This window comes from Stereum hirsutum (assembly GCF_000264905.1).
Source record: "Stereum hirsutum FP-91666 SS1 unplaced genomic scaffold STEHIscaffold_19, whole genome shotgun sequence".
NCBI lineage: Eukaryota > Fungi > Basidiomycota > Agaricomycetes > Russulales > Stereaceae > Stereum > Stereum hirsutum.
Window position 1 is genome coordinate 802259 of NW_006763149.1, and position 20962 is coordinate 823220.

General features: G+C 50.6%; 6 protein-coding genes across 6 annotated transcripts; 4 read left to right on the top strand and 2 right to left on the bottom strand.

The window, feature by feature from the left end:
- Positions 1–1150: 1150 nt before the first annotated feature.
- STEHIDRAFT_115631 (uncharacterized protein) lies at positions 1151–3607 on the top strand (the record flags this gene model as incomplete). Its single annotated transcript, XM_007310187.1, has 11 exons — positions 1151–1323; positions 1350–1460; positions 1544–1600; positions 1750–1777; positions 1964–2201; positions 2265–2327; positions 2380–2451; positions 2506–2817; positions 2889–3400; positions 3471–3510; positions 3543–3607. The coding sequence occupies 11 exons, from the start codon at positions 1151–1153 to the stop codon at positions 3605–3607; spliced, it is 1671 nt and encodes a 556-aa protein (XP_007310249.1).
- Positions 3608–4532: 925 nt separating this feature from the next.
- Positions 4533–6553, top strand: STEHIDRAFT_115632 (uncharacterized protein; the record flags this gene model as incomplete). The annotated part of the gene is made up of 6 exons (XM_007310188.1): positions 4533–4615; positions 4785–4964; positions 5490–5617; positions 5682–5773; positions 5893–5921; positions 6220–6553. The coding sequence occupies 6 exons, from the start codon at positions 4533–4535 to the stop codon at positions 6551–6553; spliced, it is 846 nt and encodes a 281-aa protein (XP_007310250.1).
- Positions 6554–7272: 719 nt separating this feature from the next.
- STEHIDRAFT_115633 (uncharacterized protein) lies at positions 7273–12611 on the bottom strand (the record flags this gene model as incomplete). The annotated part of the gene is made up of 14 exons (XM_007310189.1): positions 7273–7810; positions 7892–8391; positions 8778–8795; positions 8895–9019; positions 9124–9213; positions 9270–9624; positions 9688–10753; positions 10808–11235; positions 11296–11581; positions 11650–11931; positions 11993–12240; positions 12298–12399; positions 12453–12476; positions 12537–12611. 14 exons carry the CDS (start codon positions 12609–12611, stop codon positions 7273–7275), a joined length of 4137 nt encoding a protein of 1378 aa, XP_007310251.1.
- A 1108-nt stretch (positions 12612–13719) lies between these two features.
- Positions 13720–15706, top strand: STEHIDRAFT_172491 (SET domain-containing protein; the record flags this gene model as incomplete). The annotated part of the gene is made up of 8 exons (XM_007310190.1): positions 13720–13816; positions 13872–13995; positions 14057–14252; positions 14322–14488; positions 14550–14586; positions 14655–15320; positions 15378–15479; positions 15545–15706. The coding sequence occupies exons 2-8, from the start codon at positions 13931–13933 to the stop codon at positions 15704–15706; spliced, it is 1395 nt and encodes a 464-aa protein (XP_007310252.1). The 5' UTR covers positions 13720–13816; positions 13872–13930.
- A 126-nt stretch (positions 15707–15832) lies between these two features.
- Positions 15833–16771, bottom strand: STEHIDRAFT_150460 (uncharacterized protein; the record flags this gene model as incomplete). Its single annotated transcript, XM_007310191.1, has 3 exons — positions 16386–16771; positions 15995–16325; positions 15833–15924 (listed from the first exon to the last, which is right to left on the bottom strand). Coding segments are annotated over exons 1-3 (780 nt in total), but the record flags the coding sequence as incomplete, so codon positions are not given.
- Positions 16772–18924: 2153 nt separating this feature from the next.
- On the top strand, positions 18925–20506 carry STEHIDRAFT_150461 (uncharacterized protein; the record flags this gene model as incomplete). The annotated part of the gene is made up of 6 exons (XM_007310192.1): positions 18925–19085; positions 19145–19229; positions 19290–19633; positions 19780–19840; positions 19929–20152; positions 20251–20506. 6 exons carry the CDS (start codon positions 18925–18927, stop codon positions 20333–20335), a joined length of 960 nt encoding a protein of 319 aa, XP_007310254.1. The 3' UTR covers positions 20336–20506.
- Positions 20507–20962: the final 456 nt, after the last annotated feature.

The window sequence follows — 20962 nt, forward strand, 5'->3', positions numbered from 1 at the left end:
ACTACATAGACCACTCCCGCGCTAATGTCAGCTAATTGCGCGGCTAATTCCACGCGACGCGGCTGTTGGCGACCGGGTTCTCGCTTAGCGAGAATTAGGCCGGATTAGCTGGAATTTAGCATTGAAAAGGGAACAGTCGAGCTTTGAGCAACCCTGTAGGGTGCACGACATCTCGATACCATGTAAATGTCGTAGGAGATTGAACACACAAAAATATACATACATCATAATAAAACTATAGTGTTTCTTGAGGTCAGAAAACACCACAGTGAATATGTCCGAGCCAATTTCCCATTGGCAAGTCTGAATAGCCTCTCAAGAACCATATCTCGGTGTGTATAACTCCCTCCTGTTATACTTAGTAATATTTCCGACCAGTCAAAGCAGAGAGAATGCAGAGAGAATGCGAGCGAAGTGGACGTTGGGACGAGGCTGATGTGGCGCCCGCTGTGGCGCGGCATTTTGTTTGTCTTTATTTGCTCACAGTTGATGAGAGAGACGCGTCACTCGGTCGACCTCTTTGCCTTCCACCTTCTGCATCATCCCCACACATCGCTCTCTTTCGCAACATTGAGCGTGCACTCCCGGCCCTTCCTATGGGTATCTTTGTCTGCCAATGATACGGTGAGCACCTCAGCTTGGCCCTTCTTCGCCCTTCGACATTGTGATAGGTTATTCGCTTGGCCTCTGAAGCGTCGGTGTCGCCATTCGTGTCCTGTGTAGACCATAGGTCTAGTTAGGTACGTCCTCCCCATATTTCTTATTCCTCATTTGCTGAATATGCGGCTCCGTCTGTCGCTGTCGATTGTGCTGCAGACGTCAGGTTGGTGGCCGAACTTATCGTTCACCGTTAATGCGAGCACCCTCTGCATCGCTACCTACGTTGGCGCTCTGACTCGGTCCCCGTACGTCGCTGTGGTTGGATCATGTTTAAGGTATGTGCCCGCGTCGCCATCGCAATCATTTCAGCTCCGTGTGTTTGCTGAGTATACAACTGCTCGCGTAATGTTGCGAAGGTTGTGCGCGTCATAGGGATGTAGAGCGTGATTTGCCCTCAGGGAAACAGAGCTGTATAAGGTCAGTGCTCCCCCCGCTTATTTTTGAAAAGTGACGAGTGTGGGGCGCCGCAGGATTCGCTGCGGCTGCGAACATGTTCTCATCCGCCCAGCCAATTCGTCCTACCGCCACCTTCATCACCTGCCATATTCCTATTTCGCACTCGCAAAGCCTGCATCCCCACAATCCTCACAGGATTACACTCCCTTTCAAGACCGAGCGTCATGGCTTCACCGTCGGTGTGAGTGTCGTCGTCGGTAATCGACCGTAAGCCCGTCATTTCTCTACTATAGACTATTCTCCTCTGATGAGCTCATGCTCTCTAGCCGTAACTCTTCAAGGGTATATCTCGACACTCGAGATGTCATTCGCCATGGTCAGGCCATGCGGCGTGTTCCTTGCTAGTAAGTCGTGCACCTTCTCTTAGCACGATCAGATGTCCTTTCGTTGTTGACTTCCTTATTGGTCGAACTAGGTGTTCTATCAGTCTACAGTGCATGAATGGTGACGCTGGTGATCAAACGTGTGCAACTGTTTCGGGCATGTAAGCGTAGCTAGCCATGTCAGGATTCTTTATGTACCTTGTAATTATTATATTCATTGCCAATATAATCAATCTGCGCCCCGTATGATATGCCCCGTATGATACGTGTGCATCAATGATAAAATTAGCACAAAATGGTAATCTAATAGGCTGAGGAACAGAGGACAGTCAGGGCTTGTGAGCGAAAATTAGCTCTCATTAGCAACCTGATAGTTGGCCGACTTGTCTAACCCTAATCCTAATCTGATTAGCTCTGATTAGCCGGAGTTAGGTCTCGTAAGGAGGGGGGTGATTTCCAGATGCCTCGCTGTCCTGCTGACCATATGTATTGTTCGCTACCACGAGTCACTATCATGCTAACAGTATACGTTGGAATGCTCATCATCTAGCCCATCCCGTATTCCGAATGGCCCCCCTTTACCCACGGGAGAGCTCCAAGATTATGTTCGGACGCATGACTGGGACTTCCCCACCTGTTTCTGTCCCCTTCTTGCGACGGGTACCCCCTCAAAGACCACACTCATCGTTCCAGTCACGCCTACCTCTGAACATGTTGGGAGCCCTTGCCTCACTTGTCCGACGAAGCAGTGCTCGTACTTTCGTCAGCTCTGTTCTCTTCGTCTCCTTGTCAGACTCGTACTAATCTCACATACTTTCTTTCCAGTCAACCTTGAGGACCTCGTGGATAGGTTCCCCGACCTGCCATGCAAGGTCTTTCCGAAGAAAGGTTCGTCTATTCGGTTGTATACTCCTGTTCTTCTGTCTAATCTTGTCCATAGACCCTATCACCCCATCGTCGAGTCAGTCTACCCCTTCTAAGGCGGCGCGGACTCTGATTTTTCGATCTCCGGGTACGTTCTATGACACTACCGTTATTGACCGTTGACTGATACATTGGTACATAGTCCAACATGCCATCAAGTCTGCCCCACCATCGCCTTCGAAGGCGCCCAAGAGCATCCTGAGAAAGATCAACATCATATCCCCTCCTCCATCGGGCTCAGCATTCGGAGACGTATTCACCGCCAACTTCCCCGTCAAGACCGAGGACATCCCTCCGTCTCTTCAGGCCCTTTTCGATGAGGATGCTCTCAATGGAGGGAGCTCTCGCGATGCGACCGAGAGTCCCGCTCGGGTCACGTCAGATGCCGCCAAGCAGGCTTTCCGTGACTTCGATCGTCGTGAGGCTCAGCTAAAGGGGCGTGGGTATCACCGAGGTATGCATTTATTGCTTGCGCTTTGTATTGTCATCCTTGGCCTTCATACGCTGATGATTCCTCAATTCAAGATAATGGCCTCATAGACGATCTGACGCGCTTCTGGACTGATGTCCCTGAGCTCTCCGGTCGCCGAGCATGCGATGTTCCGGTCCTTGGAGACATAGACACTATGTCAATCCTCTTCAGACTCGATGGAGAGAAGGACGCTGGTGTTCCATACAAGGATCTCATTCGTATCCTCTCTCACTGTGACTGCTGCGGACTCATCATGACTCCCCGAAAGCTTCAGCTCCATTCCTGTGACCTGGACACGCCGTTCGTCGAGACCACTCCCACCCTACACCGCTCCCTCGGCTCCTCTTCTGCCGGACCTTCCTCGTCGCCTTCTGCGCTCTACACTCCAACCCCGGGGCTCAAACGCAAGAGGAAGCTCACCATCTCCCCTGAACATATCCCGAAGAAGGTTCGAGTTTGGGGTAGTGACAAAGGCAAAGGGAAGGAGGTTGTCAAGTCGGGTGTGCGTGTCATCGAGCATGCAGACGGAGTTCTCGAGATTCTGTCGGACTCGGACGATGAGCTTGTGTGAGGTGCGATTCAATTTTTTGGGCTGTCTATAATGCCGGGTTTTTAATGACTTGTCTATCGTTCAGGATTTATACATTTGTCTTCGTGCTTCCACCAAAACTGCATGTGCGTTGCCACATAGGATCTATTTCTTGTAGCCCTCGATGGGCGGTTCCACCATTATGCTCCGTTGTTTCATCCCGCGGCTGTGCTCGCCATGTAATTTGTGTTCTGTAAAACTCCATGATAGTAATCCCAATATATTTCTTGTGCTCAACCATACCGGTGTGATACCAACCGGTTGTGTTCGTCAAGTGTTCGTCGGTCTGGTAGAATTGAATCTCCGTCTCCGTCTCCGCTTCTGCCGGGTTACGTCTTACACCTCACTCATTCCCTATCTGTTGAATCTTCGTATGCTTCACCTTTGCTCCCGTACAGCCCAGTTTTGATAAGTTCGCTCACTTTACCTCTTGGTGCCAGTGGATACACAACTCTACCAAAGGGTCTTCTTCATCGTGGCTGGCAAGCGTCTCAACGCAGTCGCCGCGAACCGGAGATTACAGTATTCTTTGGCTTGTTGTTCTTATACATCATACGCTAATTAAACATATCTACATATCTCTTCAACAAGGGCCCTGGTGCCACCATGACCATCTCGACTCCGTCATCAATACTCTATACAGCCCCTCAATTCCGGCGCTGCAATAATTTGCCTACCAACCACCGTAGCCATTCCACTTGCAACACTGGGCGAACCGTCAACACAGTGTACGGCTCCCATTTATGCTTCCAAGAGGTCAAAGCCCGAGGACCCACCGACTTCAGTGCTCCTCCACCCTCGCCATGTGCTTCTGGCCGTACAAAGTCTATGTAGGATCAGTACTTGGGATTGGTTGTCGGCTCATGAGAGAGTCAGATACGAGTGGGCTCACGGTGAAGCCTTGGAACAGCGACTATGGCTCCTTTCTGGTAATATTCATTGACCGCCACACGTCAGTTCAAACACTAACGTTCGAACCTCCACTCTTCCAGTGCTCCTGTGTACTCGGAAGCACCACGGAGAGCCTCCCAGATCCTTTCTCAACACCTGCACACCTCACCAGCTTCAAAGGTTAAAACGAGTTGTCACAAGCTCGTGAAGACTCGAGATGGTATCTGGAGTGGAGATTGGCACGAGGAATGAGCAGAAGGACGAGGATGGCGCTGAGACGAGTTACAAAGACGAGCAAACGTACGCACCATTTCCAAATCCCCTGCTCCTCATCCCCAAGGACCCGTTCGAGCATCCCTCGCGCATCTCCACTAACGCACGCATCCGTTGTTCTCTGTAGTCATCCTTCATTTCTCCACATTCATCCCCTCGTCATCCCACCCACATCCTCCCTCTGAAAAAACACCAGTTCTCGAGGAATCCGATGGGATACTCGTTCATCAGCCTTCGAGGACGTCCAGGATGTTTCGAGGAATGTATTCGGGCGTGGAATCTGGATGCGAGAGGTCTCAGGAGGGTCTCCAGAGTCTTGCAAAGAGCAGGAGATTAGCGCAACGAACAAGGATGAGGCCAGCAAAAATGAACAAGCGTACGTACCCTTCTTCGTTCACAATGTCTCGTTTCACACCCTTCAGACTCCTGCTCACGATCCCTATGCATTGCCATGCGCCCCTCAGCGTCTGTAGTTATCCTCTTTTCCCCCACCCTCGCCCCCTCGTCTTCCAGGTCTCCCTCCAAGTATATGTTAGTACCCGAGGTATTCGATGGAACACTTGTGTATGGCCGGTGGACGAAGCAAAGAGATTCGACGCGTGTTTGACAGGTATTCCGGAGTGCGTGATTGGGTCCGTGGAATTCGACGACCTCTGGGACGTTGAAGAATAAGATCAGCGCTGCCGAAGATGCAGGGAAGCGAAAGAGAGTACAATCAGCGGACAAAGATACTATCGAGCTCGCATGAAGGTACATATCGTTCCACGCCGTCACATGTGTCGGGAATTTCATTTCTAACCCCACTGCTACAGTATAAGTGCGGCCCTATGCGTGTCCGAGTGGCGGTCTTTTGGCACGTGTGCCGTTTCCAATGAGCATGATTTTTATCTGCTTCCTCCAGGTTTCTCGTCATTATCGACGTCCTCGACGATGATCTCACTCGATGCATGTGGGGTCAAGTGTCGTATCGCATCAACGGTGCGATTTTTCAGTTTCTCCTTGCCGCCAGGCTCACTTGTTATCGTGTATGTGAGTTGTTGCCGCTCATATGCTCATGCAGGCTGATAGCAGAATGCTTGTAACAACTCCATAGGCTTCAGAGTACACATACTACTCGGCAGAGGCTCAGTAGCGACGATCCTCAACTCAGTTGCCGCTGTTACTAATTGCTGTGGCGTTACTAAGGTGAGCCTATTCAAGTTGACAGTCACCGCCGTGAGCTAGATTAAACCCTAATTGACGGACAGGGTCTGATCAGGGTATGGATCCATATATAAGGGGTGCTCTTTCACCCTTTTCCCTAGCCCCGTCACTCTCGGCTTCCATCTAGTCAGTGAGTGTTGTGCACATCTGTCGTCTTTCTCTTTTTTCTCTCTCTCTTAGTCAATATATCATTGGGCAGTCGCACTTCGACATACCCTTTGGCTTCTACCCTTCGGCTCTTTCTACAGTCTTGACATATATATTATATATACACTGATCATACCCATCACTGACAGATCCTGGCTGCCCAAGCATATACAAGCATCGGGCAGTCGCACTTCGACACACCCTTTGCTCTGCCACCCGGATGACACGAACTGCACCAGCTCCTTGACCTCCTGCACCCCCGCAATATTTCGCCGTTGAAGGAGAGCGCAAGCGAGCGCTCCACTCCCAGCGCCACCTCACCTGCCCGCCTCCGCACTTACCGCACCCGCCACATTCCCACCCGTGCCCTCCATCGTGCTCCAGTGCCCGTCCCTGCCGTGGAACATCACCGTCGAGCCCTCACCCACCGCCTCACCCAGTGGCGCAGAGTTCATCTCGGTACAGGACGTGCTCGACGCACTATACAGCAACATGCAGACGCAGGTGAAGGAGGTGGAGTTCAAGGCACTGGCTGCGGCTATGGGCAAGGCCGTGAGCGATGTGTTTGGGAAGAGGTGGAAGACGTTCGTGAATGGGATGGAGAGGGAGAAGTAGAGGGGAAAGGGCGTGAAGAGGGTCGATTTCTTGGTCGGCAAGACGAGGGTCGACAGTGTGAATAAGGCATCGGGGACGAAGGACGACGTTTGGGTGTTCACTGTGCGGTCATGAACAGTCCTGGTGATGACCGTGTCTCGCTATTCATTGTGAGTGCCATTTCCCTCCTTTTTCTTTTCTGTGGTTCAAGGTGGCCGTGTGCTCATCGGTGTTTATTGGTCACGCAGATTGGATCCCACGCATGCAGTATAATCAATCCACGACGACGGAGAAGAAGAAAACAAAGAAGAATTCCCTAAATCAATCCAAAAGCATCTATACTCTCCACTCGTCCCGCTCAGGCAGTGCGACTCGGTTCATCAGTCATCTGTAGTCTATTATATGTAAAATACCCCGTCTCCATCATTGACACTGTCAACATCATCACTTGCCCCTTTGCCTCCCATCCCGTCCCGCCCATCACATCCCATCATCACACGCACTCCTCATCAGTCATCACCGCCTCTCTCCCACCTATCCCCATTTGCCATCTGTCCCAATTTTGTTTCCACTCCCGGCTCGACGCCGCTTGATTTCTTACAGTAAGTATACGTACCTTATTCCCTTTTATTTTTCTGCCACACCACCGCCCATTCCCGCCGCCTATCAACAACGGACGGTCTATCGCTATTCGTCACCTTATTCAAGTTCGCTTCGTTGTCAAGCCCTTCCGCTTAACTTTATCCTTTATTCTTTATCCTTCTGATGTTGATTTGCACCGTTACCGTTACTGCTCTCCGTCCGTCATCCCGTGTCAGCCACGTTCGACGAGTCATTCGTCCCTTGTGAGAGTAGACTCTAGTTTCGCGTCTCATCACGGGTGAGTGACCTGTGGTGGGGTTATTAGACCAATCGTTGGTGGACTGGCTTTTCTGCATCGGCGAACGACCGGGTGGTGTCTGTTCTCCTTGACCGCCATTCATATGGCTCGCCTCACCGTCAAGCTGACATTTTGCTGTTGCTGAATCGTTTTCCTTCTCCTCCATGGGCGTCCCCACTGGCATCAGCTGTGGCGTTTCCACCTTCTGTGGCGTCGCGACCTGCAACTCCCCAACCTCAGACTCGTCCCACCCTCCATGTCTCCTCACCACCTCGTCCTCATCCCATCTATCCTGCGCGGTCGCGTTTTCACTCATTAACATCCCCCTATGCGCCTCCGGTATCCCAGACAAAAACTGTGCATCCAACGTGATCGTCCCAATTCTCTTGAACTTCTCCCTATCAGGGTATCACGCGCTCAAATTGCCCGAGGGAGGAACATAGTTCTACTTCAATCTCAGAGAATGCTTCCCCTCCTACCTCCAAAGCGGGATCTTGATCTTCCTCTCCTCCCGATCCACTATATCGCGCAACCAAAGCACGGTCACCCCGAGCGCATGTTTCCCCTTCGTGATCCCACCATGCTTGAACGCAACGACCAATGCAGCGCTATATGTCTGCCTCACAGGCAACACCGTCTCCGCCTCTTCCTTCATCCACACAATCTCCCCATCCCACCTGACGTCGACAGCATGCCTCGCGACCTTCTGTTCCGTCGAGGTCATAGTCGTTTTCAGACGGAGCTCACACTTTTTCAAGTCTTTCTCAGACCCGTCAGTGCGCACGCTGACGTCCCGGAGGTGGAGTGTTCCGGTGTTGAGCCGCGGAGGTCGAGCGGGAGTTTGGCGGCGACGGGGCGGAAGAGGACGGAGATGCGGATGCGGCCGTGACCTAAGCTGTGTTCGAGGTGGTAGACGCGGGTGAGTTGGGAAGCGTTTACGAAGAGGTGATATAGGGAACATCCATGGCGTGCTGTTGTTCTGGCCCAACAAAAAAACGAGCATCACGTTTTGATACTCAATGTGGCGGGACGCCACACAGACTCCCCTGTTTATGGGCCTAGTGTTGCTGCTCGCCGTGGGGTCTAAACTTGAAAATGTCGGCGCCGAGACTCAGGAATTTGGCAGTTTCAGGTTGGAGTTTCGGTTGTGGGAACGGAGGAAGGTTTGGGGGCCGGATGGGACGGGCTTCGTGAACGCGATGCGAGGGTTTTGTTGTCCGGCGAATATGTAGGAGCTTGGGAGATGAGTAGGATGGTGGGATGGTGGGAAGTGGAGGGTGGGTTATGTGGAGGATGAAGATCTGTACGGGAATGCACACATTTTACGGTCAGAGGTTGGCGTGTGCGCTTGGAAGAGGTACGCACCTGTTTTGTCTGCCTTATCTTCACAATACCTCGTCACTGCAGCCCACACACCTGTGCATCCTCGCGATTCCTATCACTTCTTCAGAACCTCGCTAACTCTACCTATTACAGATATACTTGGAAGTTGAATGGAATCATTGAAGGGATTTTGTACTTGACGTCTGCCAGAGTTGGCGAATAGTTTTCGGGCAGGACTGGGAAGCTTCGAAAGGATGTTATGACGAGACCAGGCCCATATATCGCTACAGTGAATCATACATCATCTACTCTTAAATACTACATTTTTGAAGATGAGATGACGGCACCGAGCTTCGGCCCCATCAATGGGTGCCGAATGATTTCTTACGCCTTTGCTTCGCTTCCGGCGATGGCTGCAAGAGTATGGATTGTTCCCCGCTGTCCATCTCGCGATCCCGCTTGACCCCAAAGCGTGGTGCTATAAGTAAATGGCATGAGTGGATCGCATAAGTACAGAATTTTACTAGCACTGACGTGTTTTAGGAGGTGAATAGTGAGGGCCGCCATTTTGTGCACTCTCTGCGAGATGTGCAATGGACCCTCCAATACTGCCGTATGAATCATCCCCCTTCAAATGCTTGCCGACATCGTCGCTGAGGTTTTGTAAAACCTCATGAAGCTCTAAGAGGTTCAACGATGATTTCAAGCTCACTGCATCACCTATCAAGGACGCCAGTCCATGAAGCTTAGGTAGCAACTGCGCAACTTCATGATCTACCCGGTTTTGGATCTGGGTAGCTATCGCACGTCGATTCGAGGATTCGGCTGTGGCCTCCCAATTCTCGCTTTCCTGGTCGCCGACTTTATCTACTATCCCTTTCGCGTCTTCCTAGCGTATCAAAGAGTGGATATTAGCATAAGTAACTCATACACGGTGATCAGTCAAGAATACCTTTGTATCCGCCTCTTCTGAAAGCAAATTTTCGAGCTCAGCCTCAGCATCCATAGACGATAGTATTTCGGTCGGGGGAAGATTTGGTGGAGGAAGAGTGATGGTATTTGGCATGTCAAGGGGTCTACAAACGATCATGTTCGGCGGTGGGGTCGGAGTAGAGCAACCCGTGGGCCAAACGATAAGGGATAATGCCGCAGTGATGGTGTGGGCGAAATTATCGCCATACCACGCTTTGTTTTTAGCCTCAGTATCGAGAGCATCGTCGCGGGTGGCGGGGAATAAGTAGCAGTCGGGAACCTGTCCAGTGCTCGTCCAGTACTTAATGACCAGACGGAATGCACGGAGATGCTTGCAAGCACCGCCTCTCTGCAACCAGTCTGGACAGCTGCACGTCGCAGCCCCAGATGCGTGCATCGAAAGCCAGTAGCGCGGATACCCCGATGACGTTACATCAGCAGACGATGTGGCACAGGTAGCCCACAGCTCATAAGGCATATTACTTGGTATAGGACAAAGACGACGAGAGTGGCTGATTATAACGGCATCGGCTTCTCTTCTCTCGTCATCAGAAAACCAGGCGAAAGGGGTGGCGGGCAAATGAGTGTTGTGGTCAGGAATTGTAGCACCTCCAGTGGCGAGAGTAAATCGCTTTCGCCGCCACTCGAGGTAGTGACGGTCAACGCGAAGTTGGGCGAAGATGCGTGGAAGGATTTTCGTGATCAGATAGAAGATGAGCACGTCGAAACGAAGTCGTCGACCTGCACGTTGAAGCTCTGGGAGATCATCATTCTTCAGTACGCCGTTGAATGATTCGAGATGGTTGGTGGTAGGAAGAATGCCGTCAACAGGGACGCCGAGACGAGTAGCAGCGTCATTTCGTCCCCGCTGAGACCAGCTTTTCCATAGGTCCTCGCTCATCCAGGTGCTGGTCAAGTAATCTAGAAAGATGATACCGGCGGCACCAAAGGGCGAACTATCTGACTGAGCCTGAAGAATTCGTAGGTAGTTGCGCTCCGAGTCGATTAGGCCTTGGGCGCAGTTATGATCCGTGGTTTGTATAAGACTGTCTGTGCGTAAACATCGACAAGCAAGAGCCAAAAACAAGCAGGAAACTCACGCATTCTCGAGGTCACGAAGACGACTATTCACGTTCGTCTTCCAGAACGACTCCTCTCGTTTACCCAACAGTGTCGTTCTCTTGTTCGTCCAACATTGCCGAAGATGAAACTTGCAAAGAAGGAGAATAATGTTTGGCCAGACTATACTCAATGCACCACGCTCCTTGGTGTCTGTGTCTGTGATGACTGTTCCTGGTCCGAATGTTCGCCCTGCCGCAGATTTTCGTTTTGTCATCCACTGCTTCCAGTGGGTCAACAGCTCAGTCAGAATCTTCGTATCGTAGCCCGCATGCGTAGCTCGATTTCCCGTGGGAGCGGAGAAGAGGAACAACGCAATAGGTACCCCCTTGCGCTCTTCATCGATACCCATTGCAATGAATAGGAGAAGTCGAGAAGTTGAGACACCGAAGGTGCCGTCAAGAATCATCTGTGAGTCGTGAGAATACGACCATGCCGCCTGCTCCATGTCACTGGTGCAAATGCACACCTGAAAGCGCTCGCTCTTCTCTGTACGTCGAGCATAATGAAAGACGGCTTCGTAAATAGCGTGTTTGAAGTTCGGGTGACCAGGCTGCAGCCACTCATCGATATTATACTGTGGTAGATTCTCAACATCGATCCCTTTCGTTTGGTGATGTCGGCGATGAAGTCGGCAGTAGTCGGACTTGAGTAATTCGTAGCGGTAGTTGGCTCGAAGTGGATCTGTAGTCTTCTGGTCTCGATAGGCTTGTTGTTCGAAAAGTTCCGTATTCCGTTTACGCACCGCTCGAATCCTTCGTTCATATAACAAAGAGTGGTAGGTTAGAAGGAGGAAATACCAATAACGGGATGATTTTCTGACCTCGCGCCACTTGCAAGCTGTGCAAGTGCCACTTCAAGAACGTGAGGATGGAGAGGAACAGCTGGATATCGTACAAGACATGCTTCTCGACACTCGTCGTTATGATCGAGAATACCAACAACACGAGTAACGACATTTTGATCCGAGTATGTGACGTCTGCATGAGCCAAGCAACCCGTAAAGTCGTATGGAGCGTGTCGTGACCAAGGATCTTGTGGGTTTGTTTTCTTCTGCTGCACGGTAACACGCTGTTGCCTAGCTGCAGTGTTGTATCCACAGGCGCTGATTCATCAAATACAATTGTTATAGAAGTTACATTGAAGAGCCGTAATACAAATCCTACCACTGAACGAGCACTCGATGAACGTCGCCAGCACGGGTTCTCCACTTCGTACTCCACACCGTGGTCCAACGACTCTCGAGCTGGCCCCGACTTTCAATGTTCAACGAATGGCGAGATAGGAGGTTACGTGCGTCATCTTGGCCAGCGGTGGTGGTGGAGAAGGTACGGCGGTACACCTGTTGAGCTGTGTACAGCCCCTGGAGAGCTGATTTCTGGTCAGGGCTTAGCCAGAGTCGCTCTAGAGGGACCTATAACTCGGAAGGTAATAAGATGAACGAACAATCAAAGTACGGCGGTCGACGTACCTTCACAGTATCTCGCCTTTCGTCCCACCAATCTGCGCTCATCTCACCATGCGGGTTAACAAAACTGGACGGCCTCGGAGAGTCGGCAGGAATACTCTGAACCTAGTCCATGAGCGATGGTATATGGGCCGACTCGGAGACGTCGATTTACGCACTGTTGTTCCACTTATTGACGTTGCCTACAATAGCACAAACGTTAGCACGTTGGGAGACTGATGTATCGCGTCAAAAAGACATACCATCGGTGAAGCTTGCTCAGGGGCCGCTATTGCCACCTCGACCTCGGAGTCCAGGACATGTAGAAGCTTCGGCATTGTAAATTGCGGAGGTTAGAGAGGAATTTACAAGCAAAAGAAAAACCCCAAGACTCTGTGACATGGGAGAGATCACGACTGCGGGGGTTCTGCGAGTGTGACTCTCCTTGGTACGATAGACCCCCAGATCCTGCCCACAAGGGTTTACCTCATCGCGCACTCTGGACTTGTCGCTCGTATTCCTTCTATCATGCGTGTTGGTACTCGTGCACTTGTGACTACCGGTGCTTTCCCAAATCCTGTAAGATGGGATACCGGTTTGACAACTCGAGCAGAAACCTCAGAATATATTCTGGAAGACCTTTCGCTACCTATCAGAATACCAAAGCTTGAATGAAAGGCGTATTGGATATGGGCATGGTGAGGACAAGATTTGGGTCGCTATGACCCAATAGCTCAAGAAGAAGAAGAAATCAGACCGAGCTGGTGCTCTCCTCGTTGTCTGGTAAAGACAGAGCAGTAACCGGTCTGCTCTCCTCGAAATCATCGTCATTGATGTTCAACGTCCGGCGATTGCAACGCAAATGGCTGCGCAAGCAATTACCCCTCTCGATGAACATCGACGGCTGGCCGAACAGTGCCGAGCCAAGTAACCACAGCGTGTTTTTGCAACCCGAAATTTTTCGCAAACCGATGATCTGCACCATGCGGAACAACACAGCTCCAAGTGCCTTTGTGGACATACATGAGCATAGTTTGCTCCCGAGTAGTAGATCGGCTGAAAAAAGTAATCGAGAAAAAGAACATCTGAAGACCACCTTGGGACGAACACGAGGAGTACAGATGGCGGGATTGGTAAACGGCGGGAGAGGGCGCGAGAATCGAACCAAACACTTCGAAGAAGCACCATCTACGAAGTTGATGGGATGTAGGTGCTGTGGGCGGGCGAAGTTGTTGGCAGCTCCCAACAAAGCAAACCGCCGCCCAAATGGGCAGCAGCCACACGTTCCACGCGGACGCGCGCTACGTCACTCTTTGTTCACGCTGCCTAGCCGTCTCACCCAGGTGGCTTGACCTCTTTAAGCGTTCAACTCCGGTAGTAATTTGTAGCGATTCAATGTCATCGAAGAAGCTTGAAAACCTGGTTTCATGGTGTAGTACTCACAATATTCGCATCGACTCTCGAATTGAGCTTATTGACGACGGAGCAGAAAAAGGTGTATGTGTCGTTGCACGGAACTCTGTGATCCCACCATACACATCGCGTAAGGCCACTTTTCTTTTGTTCAAATCATAAAAATGATGCTGAAATCATCTTAGTTGTCGATATTCCCAAAGCCGCATTGCTCTCCACTCGGACATGCACGCTCTCTAACAAGATGTCCCATGTTCCTTATGGCTCGGGTGTTCATCTTGCTCTGGCTCTGGCTTTGCACTATGAGCTGTAAGATCGATTCGATTCGAACATTAGAGCCTCACTGATGGTATAATTTTTAAATGTATAGATTACTTGGGGATCAGTCGTTATGGTCTGGTTATCTCCAGTCTCTCCCTCTGGAATCCGAACTCTCAATCGGCTTGTTCTGGGCATACAGAGGTTCTGTGGACGACATTGACGCAGAAAAGGCTAGAGAATGGTTCCTAGGTACAGAAGTCGAGCAATATTTACTTTATCATCCAGATCCAGGTGTCGCTATTCTCGTACGTATCACTGATCCGCCTTCAGTACCTTGGGACCTTCCTGAAACTAATAGTACTTTTGAAAGACAGAAAGAGATAGAGGAATACTATCGCGACATCGCCTCACCTCTACTCATGTCACTGGGTGTACTGCACTGGACTATGAGCGGATTTCAGCACGCATACTCTTTGGTCAGCTCTCGAGCATTCATGGTTGATGCCTACCATGGACTTGCAATGGTACCTATCGCAGATGCGTGAGTATGTCACCCTGTCAATAACATTTTGAGGTAGGATCTGAATGGAGGCCGTTCGTAGATTCAATCATACGCAAGAGAACCATGTACATCTAGAGGTGAGTAAACTACTATGATTGCGCCACATTTGTGAATTCTCGATTAATATTGGGCGCACTGAACGTAGACAGACTTCCACGTCTGCGTATCGTGCGGCTCGCTGAGTGAGTGCGTGCATGATGCAGAAGAACTCGACCCCTCCCGAACGTCGAAACACACCACAGCTGCCAGCATGCCTGGAGCAGCAGTCATTCGTCCTAGTTCAAACTCAGAAGAGGGTGAAAACTCTTGCGAGATGGTCGTCAACGCACCCATATCTCCCTATGAGGAGGTTTTCAATACCTACGGAGAAAAGCTCACCAATGCAGAGCTCCTGCTCCGCTATGGTTTTACTCTCGACGGGAACGAGAACGATGTGGTTAGCTGGACCGTGGCCCAAGTCTGGGAGGCTTGTGGTTGTGCTGGGAAAGGGCTGGACGAGAAACACATTATTGACGTGATTCGGACATGGCCCATGCATACGGGATGGGAGGACTCCAGCTTAGTGGTCAACACGGATATAGAAGGGGAAACGCCGCCATTGCACATCACGGCAGATGGAGCGATCACTCACCATCTCTGGACGCTGTGTGTTCTCGCCGCTTGCTCGCCAGAGTGGAAGGGTAAAAGCATAGGTGATATTGTCGCTACTCTTGAGCGTGTCGCGGAAGTACAAAGTCTAGTGGAGCAGATGTTGGACGAGGGGGAATGCATGGCCAGCGATTCGATGGCATACGAAGCTGTTAGTGCTGAGGTAGGTCGATTGATCAACGAAGGGCAAAGAGCCGATCTAAAACACGAACGCCAATAGGCCTTACGCAAGGTTTTCGCCACAATCGTGGTCTTATGCAGAAAACGTATGGGTCGGATAGGAGGTGGGATGGGAAGCGAAGCCATTGGGGAGCATTTGGACGTAAGTCTTTTCCATCGTACTTACAGATCGTGTAGAACACTTCCATGCTGAACGTGTTACAATAGACTATCCCAAGGGATCACAAGAAGACCCGTGCAGCCATGACACATGCTCTGGAATGTACATCGATGCTGGAAAGTTGCGAGTCGCGCTGGAAGGAGATGGAGGATATCGTTGGTAGCGATATTCATCATCCGACCTCTGCCTTGAACATAAGATTAATTTAGGCAGGTACACTCTACAACAAACGACGTCGATTTCACATATCCATGAGCGAGTGTGCGTCCTGAACAGCAGCTTCTCGAAGGAGAATGGAAAAGGCGTGATTTATGATGAGGTGAAGCGAAAGGGCAGTCGTTGAGGCGGAGGAGGGATGGGATCCACTCCTGTTATTTGACTCAGATCATCCTTGAATCCGCAGACCAGTTTGTGCTCTTGCCAATCCCTAAAGCATGGTGATCGTGCAAGTGGGCCCTCAGTCGTAAGTGGAATGCAGAAAGAGACGCAATACTCACCGAATTTGGCAGTCCCCACCACAGTACTCCATAGTCCGACAAGCTTTGCACACATAAACACGCTTTCTACGGCAATCTCTACGCATGCACTGTCGATCGACTTGGATCAACCTTTCGATAGAAGTTAAAAAGTACCATGCGGGATAAAATAACTGCTCGGTTTCCGGTCGTTCGCGGAACAACCTCTTGACGGCAGGGCTTGGAGAATATTTTATATCGAGACATGCGCGGAGAAGACGGGGTCGAGGAAAATGGCGACGAAGGGAAGGGTAAGCCTCTGGGAATAACATTATGGTCTCCAAGACATCCTTGATGACGCAGGACACATATTCTGTGATCTCGAGTTATTCTTTATAATGTCTTCCCAGCGGAGCAAAGGAGAGCGACTTACGTAGAACCGTGCCAGTGATAGAAGAGTGCAGCAGAAGTACATTTTCTAGCGCATCAAAGATCCCAGATCGAGAGAAGGTGTTCATGATAGCTCGCCCCTCCTCTGGACCTGCAGACTCGTCGATCTTCCCCAGGCATATCGAGACGAGCTGGAGTACGGGTAGGACTGACCTCGTCACTTCTGGACGAAATTGATCGGTACGGGTGTGCGACTTTAAGACAGAAAAGAGTCGGCCGAACATAGACGTGGACCGGATGCAGGCTTGCAGGAAACTGCGGTGCGGGTGCAGTTCAAATTTTGCAAGACGGCAGAGTATGGAAGCCAGGCGCAAAGCTTCAAAGTATTGTACGTATGGCATCGTCGAAAGTGCGCGGGTATATCGAGAGAAAAACATTTGTGGGGAGCCATCGGGAAGACCTTGAAGAAAGGATGTAAAAAGGTGAGGAGGTACAGGGTGGCCTTTTCCTCGGTAGTCCAGAAGCGAAAACTCGGTTTCGGGATGGGGATCGAAGATCATAGATAAAGCTGTCGTGCAAGCTAAGAAGTCCTTGTCATCGCTGGAGTAAATCAAATTGCGACTGAGGACCGAGACAGTGATATCTTGCGGAGAGTCTATGATGCTATGTCCTCGTTAGATATCGAGCAACAAAATAGATAACGATTTGACTGTACTCTATGAAAGTTGGGTCCAAGAGAACGAGTACTCTCACGAGGTGCGACACAGTAAGCCGCTCTTTGGCGTGCAGGGAAAGCGACTTGATCATATTTCCGGGTTCATTCCATATCTATAAATCTCATTAGCGATAGGGAGATACTATTGTCGTATCATCGTTGGAGGAATAGGCGTACTCGCTGCATCATGCCATTCCACTGTGCCTTAACAGTTTCTATGAATCGTCTGTCGGAAGGTCCTCCCGGCAGCCTCAAATGATCACTTGCACAGCACAAAATCTGAAGATATGCTGTATATGGGGATACATATTCCTATGTTCATGGTCGTAAGTCACCCCATCTCTGCACTCAGCGGAAGATGGTAGATTAGACGAACTGACATCTTCCATCACTGCAGCAATGGAATCCGGAGAGAACTGTGAGACACTTCGTAAGGTGATGATGCCGCGGCATATTTCTTCGACTATACCAGCGTGTACCAGACGCTGCCACGTTCGTCCACCAGTCTCAGAGGCAGTGAGCACAGCATTCACGGCAGCTGGGTGGCTCTGAACATCCAGGAAACTATATCAGCGATGGAAACAGAATTCATTAGAGACTTTCAGTTACGTTTGGCGTATCTCCAAAACGCGTCCGAGTAGTAGATGTTCCGATGATGGAGAACATAGCAACGATGCGGGCGGGGTTGGTGTCTAGAAAGCGGAGCCATTTGGCGTCTTCGAAAGATACCGACATGGCTCTATTGGTTGACTTGAAGTCACAGTCAGTTGAAGGGTATAAGAGTGATTAGATGTCGAAGGTGTTGCATGATCTCAGCATCTGAGAGCATTCTGTAATGAGGACAGGCTTACAATTCGAGTGGGAGGGCTGCTACCCTCTGATACTCAATGCAAGCTCGAGGTTGATGTCTGTGTGGCACTGAGACGATCGACAAAAAGCAAGACTTGAGACTAATATCTTGAGCTAGAGAAGTTCGTTCTGTACTGAAAGAGTCGGTGGCTCTGAACTATGGCATATAGGAAATGAGCAAAGAGATAGGATCGTCCGGGTAGTCTCCCAAAGGCAGAGTAGACGAGATTTCAACCGGGCAAGCGAGGATCAGGAAGGAGAAATCGAGAGTGGTGTGGCAAGCTTTCGTGGGAATGTCTGCGGCTGATCCCGGATTAAGTCGACCGTCGAAACTCTCACAATTTGCTCACAATCCCACCGTCCTGAATATCCTTGGCTCTGAATTATTTCGGTGAGGGCTCCTCATCATGTCCTCAAAACACACGGGGAATACGCTTGAAAGCCATGCTCACCGTTGCGAACTCCGACTCATGCTCTCTTCAACTCGAATGATGGTCTCATTTGTCGTTTTGAATTTGGTCTGCGCTCGCTCTTGTGGTTACTCGTTGATTTGGACTGGATGGAAAACCCCTTGGAATTGGCCTGCCTACTGCTCCTCTTTTTCTCCTCGTGATATAATACTCCACTATTCTGCGTACCAGGAGATCCAGCTCATTCTGTGGGCCGACCCCAAGGCCCTCTGCTTGCTATGGGTTTTCCACAGTAAACGGAGAAACCGCGGTAGAGTATTATTCATCCCCTCACGAGACTTTGTCTCTCTTCCATTCACGATTCTTTCGTCCCAGAGTCGCTGTATATCGAGGTCTATCGTCGTCTTTATCTGGGTTTTTGACTGTCACGAGCTCACTTTCTCGACGACTTGAGCCAGATCGCTCGACCATGTCCACGCAAATGCTCAATGCGACCGTCATCGGCAGCTGCAATATTTGAAGCGGGACAGCTCATAAGTAGGTCATGTACAAAGAGCGGACGAGATGACCGAGGCCTTCTTTTTCTCGACGCTGCAGAGATGTTCGTCATGCATACTTGGTTGCTACCTGCGGTCTCGTTCCTCGTCTTGGTTTCGTCTGAATGTTTTGCTCAAACGACGACTGTTGCGACTTCGAGCGCCGTTACACCTACATTTCCTCCGGGAGCGACGGCCACACCTGCGAGGGGTGTAAACTACTGGTTTAGCTTGTACGCTACACCCTTTCCTCTCTCTTCAGATCTGCCTGTGTTAATGGCGACATTGACAGCGGAGATTCGTACACGCAGACCCAGTTCGCGAACAATGGAACACTCCCCTCTCCAGATAACCCAATGGGCAACCCTCCTTTCCCAGTACGTACACCTCTCCCACCACAAAATCCGCGTTGATCCTCAACGTTTTTGTTCCCCAAGGGCTTCACAGCCGTCGGCGGCATAAACTGGATCGACCAAGCCACCTTCACATCCAATCACTCCCTCGTCCTAACCTACAACTACGCCTTCGGGGGCGCCACGATCAACGCCTCGCTCGTAACACCGTTCGAACCTCAAGTGCTCTCCCTCGGCGACCAGGTCCACGAATTCCTCATGCAGCCCGACGTGGGGACGGGACAGAAGGTTTGGAAGAGCGAGAACGCACTGGCTTCGATATGGCTGGGGACGAATGATGTGGCGGGGAGCTTCGCGGCGAATCCTGATTATGGACCATTTGCGGATTTGTTGATGGATAATTATTTTGAGTTGGTGCAGGATCTAGTGCGTTGTCGTTCGACTTTCTGTTGAGTTATGTGGAGCGAGAACTGACGAAGTTATTATACTCGCTACGAATCCATAGTTGTAAGTATCGTTGTTGGTCACATAGGAGTCAGTAAGATACAGTACTCATGCGCCACATTTGGTTCAGTGGCGCCGGCCTGAGGAACTTCCTCTTCCTCAACGCCCCAGCAGTCGACCGTACACCGATGGTACGCCTCACGTCCTCATCTCCCGTCCACATTCAACTATCCAGTTTCATCCTTCTTCTCCCTACTCACTTACCCACGCACTACACAGATAATCGCCGAAGGCCTCAACGCCACCACCCAAGCGCGCAACGCCGTCAACATCTACAATACCAAACTGAACGAACGAAGGCTTAACTTCGCAGCCACCCACCCCGGCGTGCGCACTTTTCTGTTCGACGCCGATAAGGCATTCAACACTATTCTCGATAATCTGCCCGCGTTCAATTTTACGAATAATCAGACGGATTTTGGGAACGAGGGGGATTTCTGGGGGTGAGTGCGCTTTCTCTCGTTTCTATGATGTTTCGCGAAACTTCTGGTGCTGACTGAGATGTGTTTTGTTGGGGTTGTTACGGTCGATGGATGTGTAGGAATAATTTCCACCCGTCGAGTCAGGCTCAGGTTATCTTTGGCAATCAGATTGGGTTCGAGGTGCTGAAGGGGACGGTTTGGTAGACCGATTGTGGACCAACCTACCACTCATTCGTTTGACTCCGAATAAAACCGTCCAGGAGCATTTCTCATATCGAAGTACTAGGACCAGAGTCGAGGCCACACCTTTCGATATGCCGTTTAAGATCGGGTTTCTTCGCTGAGAATCCTTGGACGGTATCATCGATATTCTCGTGTTCACAGCGATACATGATTCGAAGAAAACGACCCTCGCTCACGTCCAGTCATCTGCCTTGTTCCTGCAAGCTTTCGAATGCACTGTTTATACGCCACGCGTAAGCTTGAATGACACTCTGGAGTGTCGCCTCGGTTCGCCCTGCCCCCCGTGTAAACATCTCATATATCTCCCATCAAATCGCCTGCCTTTCGAGCCCTCTTTTTCTCCTCGCGAAGCCAAAGAGGCAAAGAAACGTTCTTACTGACGTTCAGCACAGACCACGCGGTAAACATGTGCTTTTCGGCCTTTTTTTCTTTTTGGTATTCTTCTAAACTGGAGGGAGAGCACATTGCGTGCACCTTGTGCGTGTGATGTTATTTGAGCTTGAGGCCTGAGCGAGGATATCGTCATTGCGTCTGACATGCTTGACAGGCGGCGGGGCACGCTGAAAACAGAAATGCTTCCAGGTATAC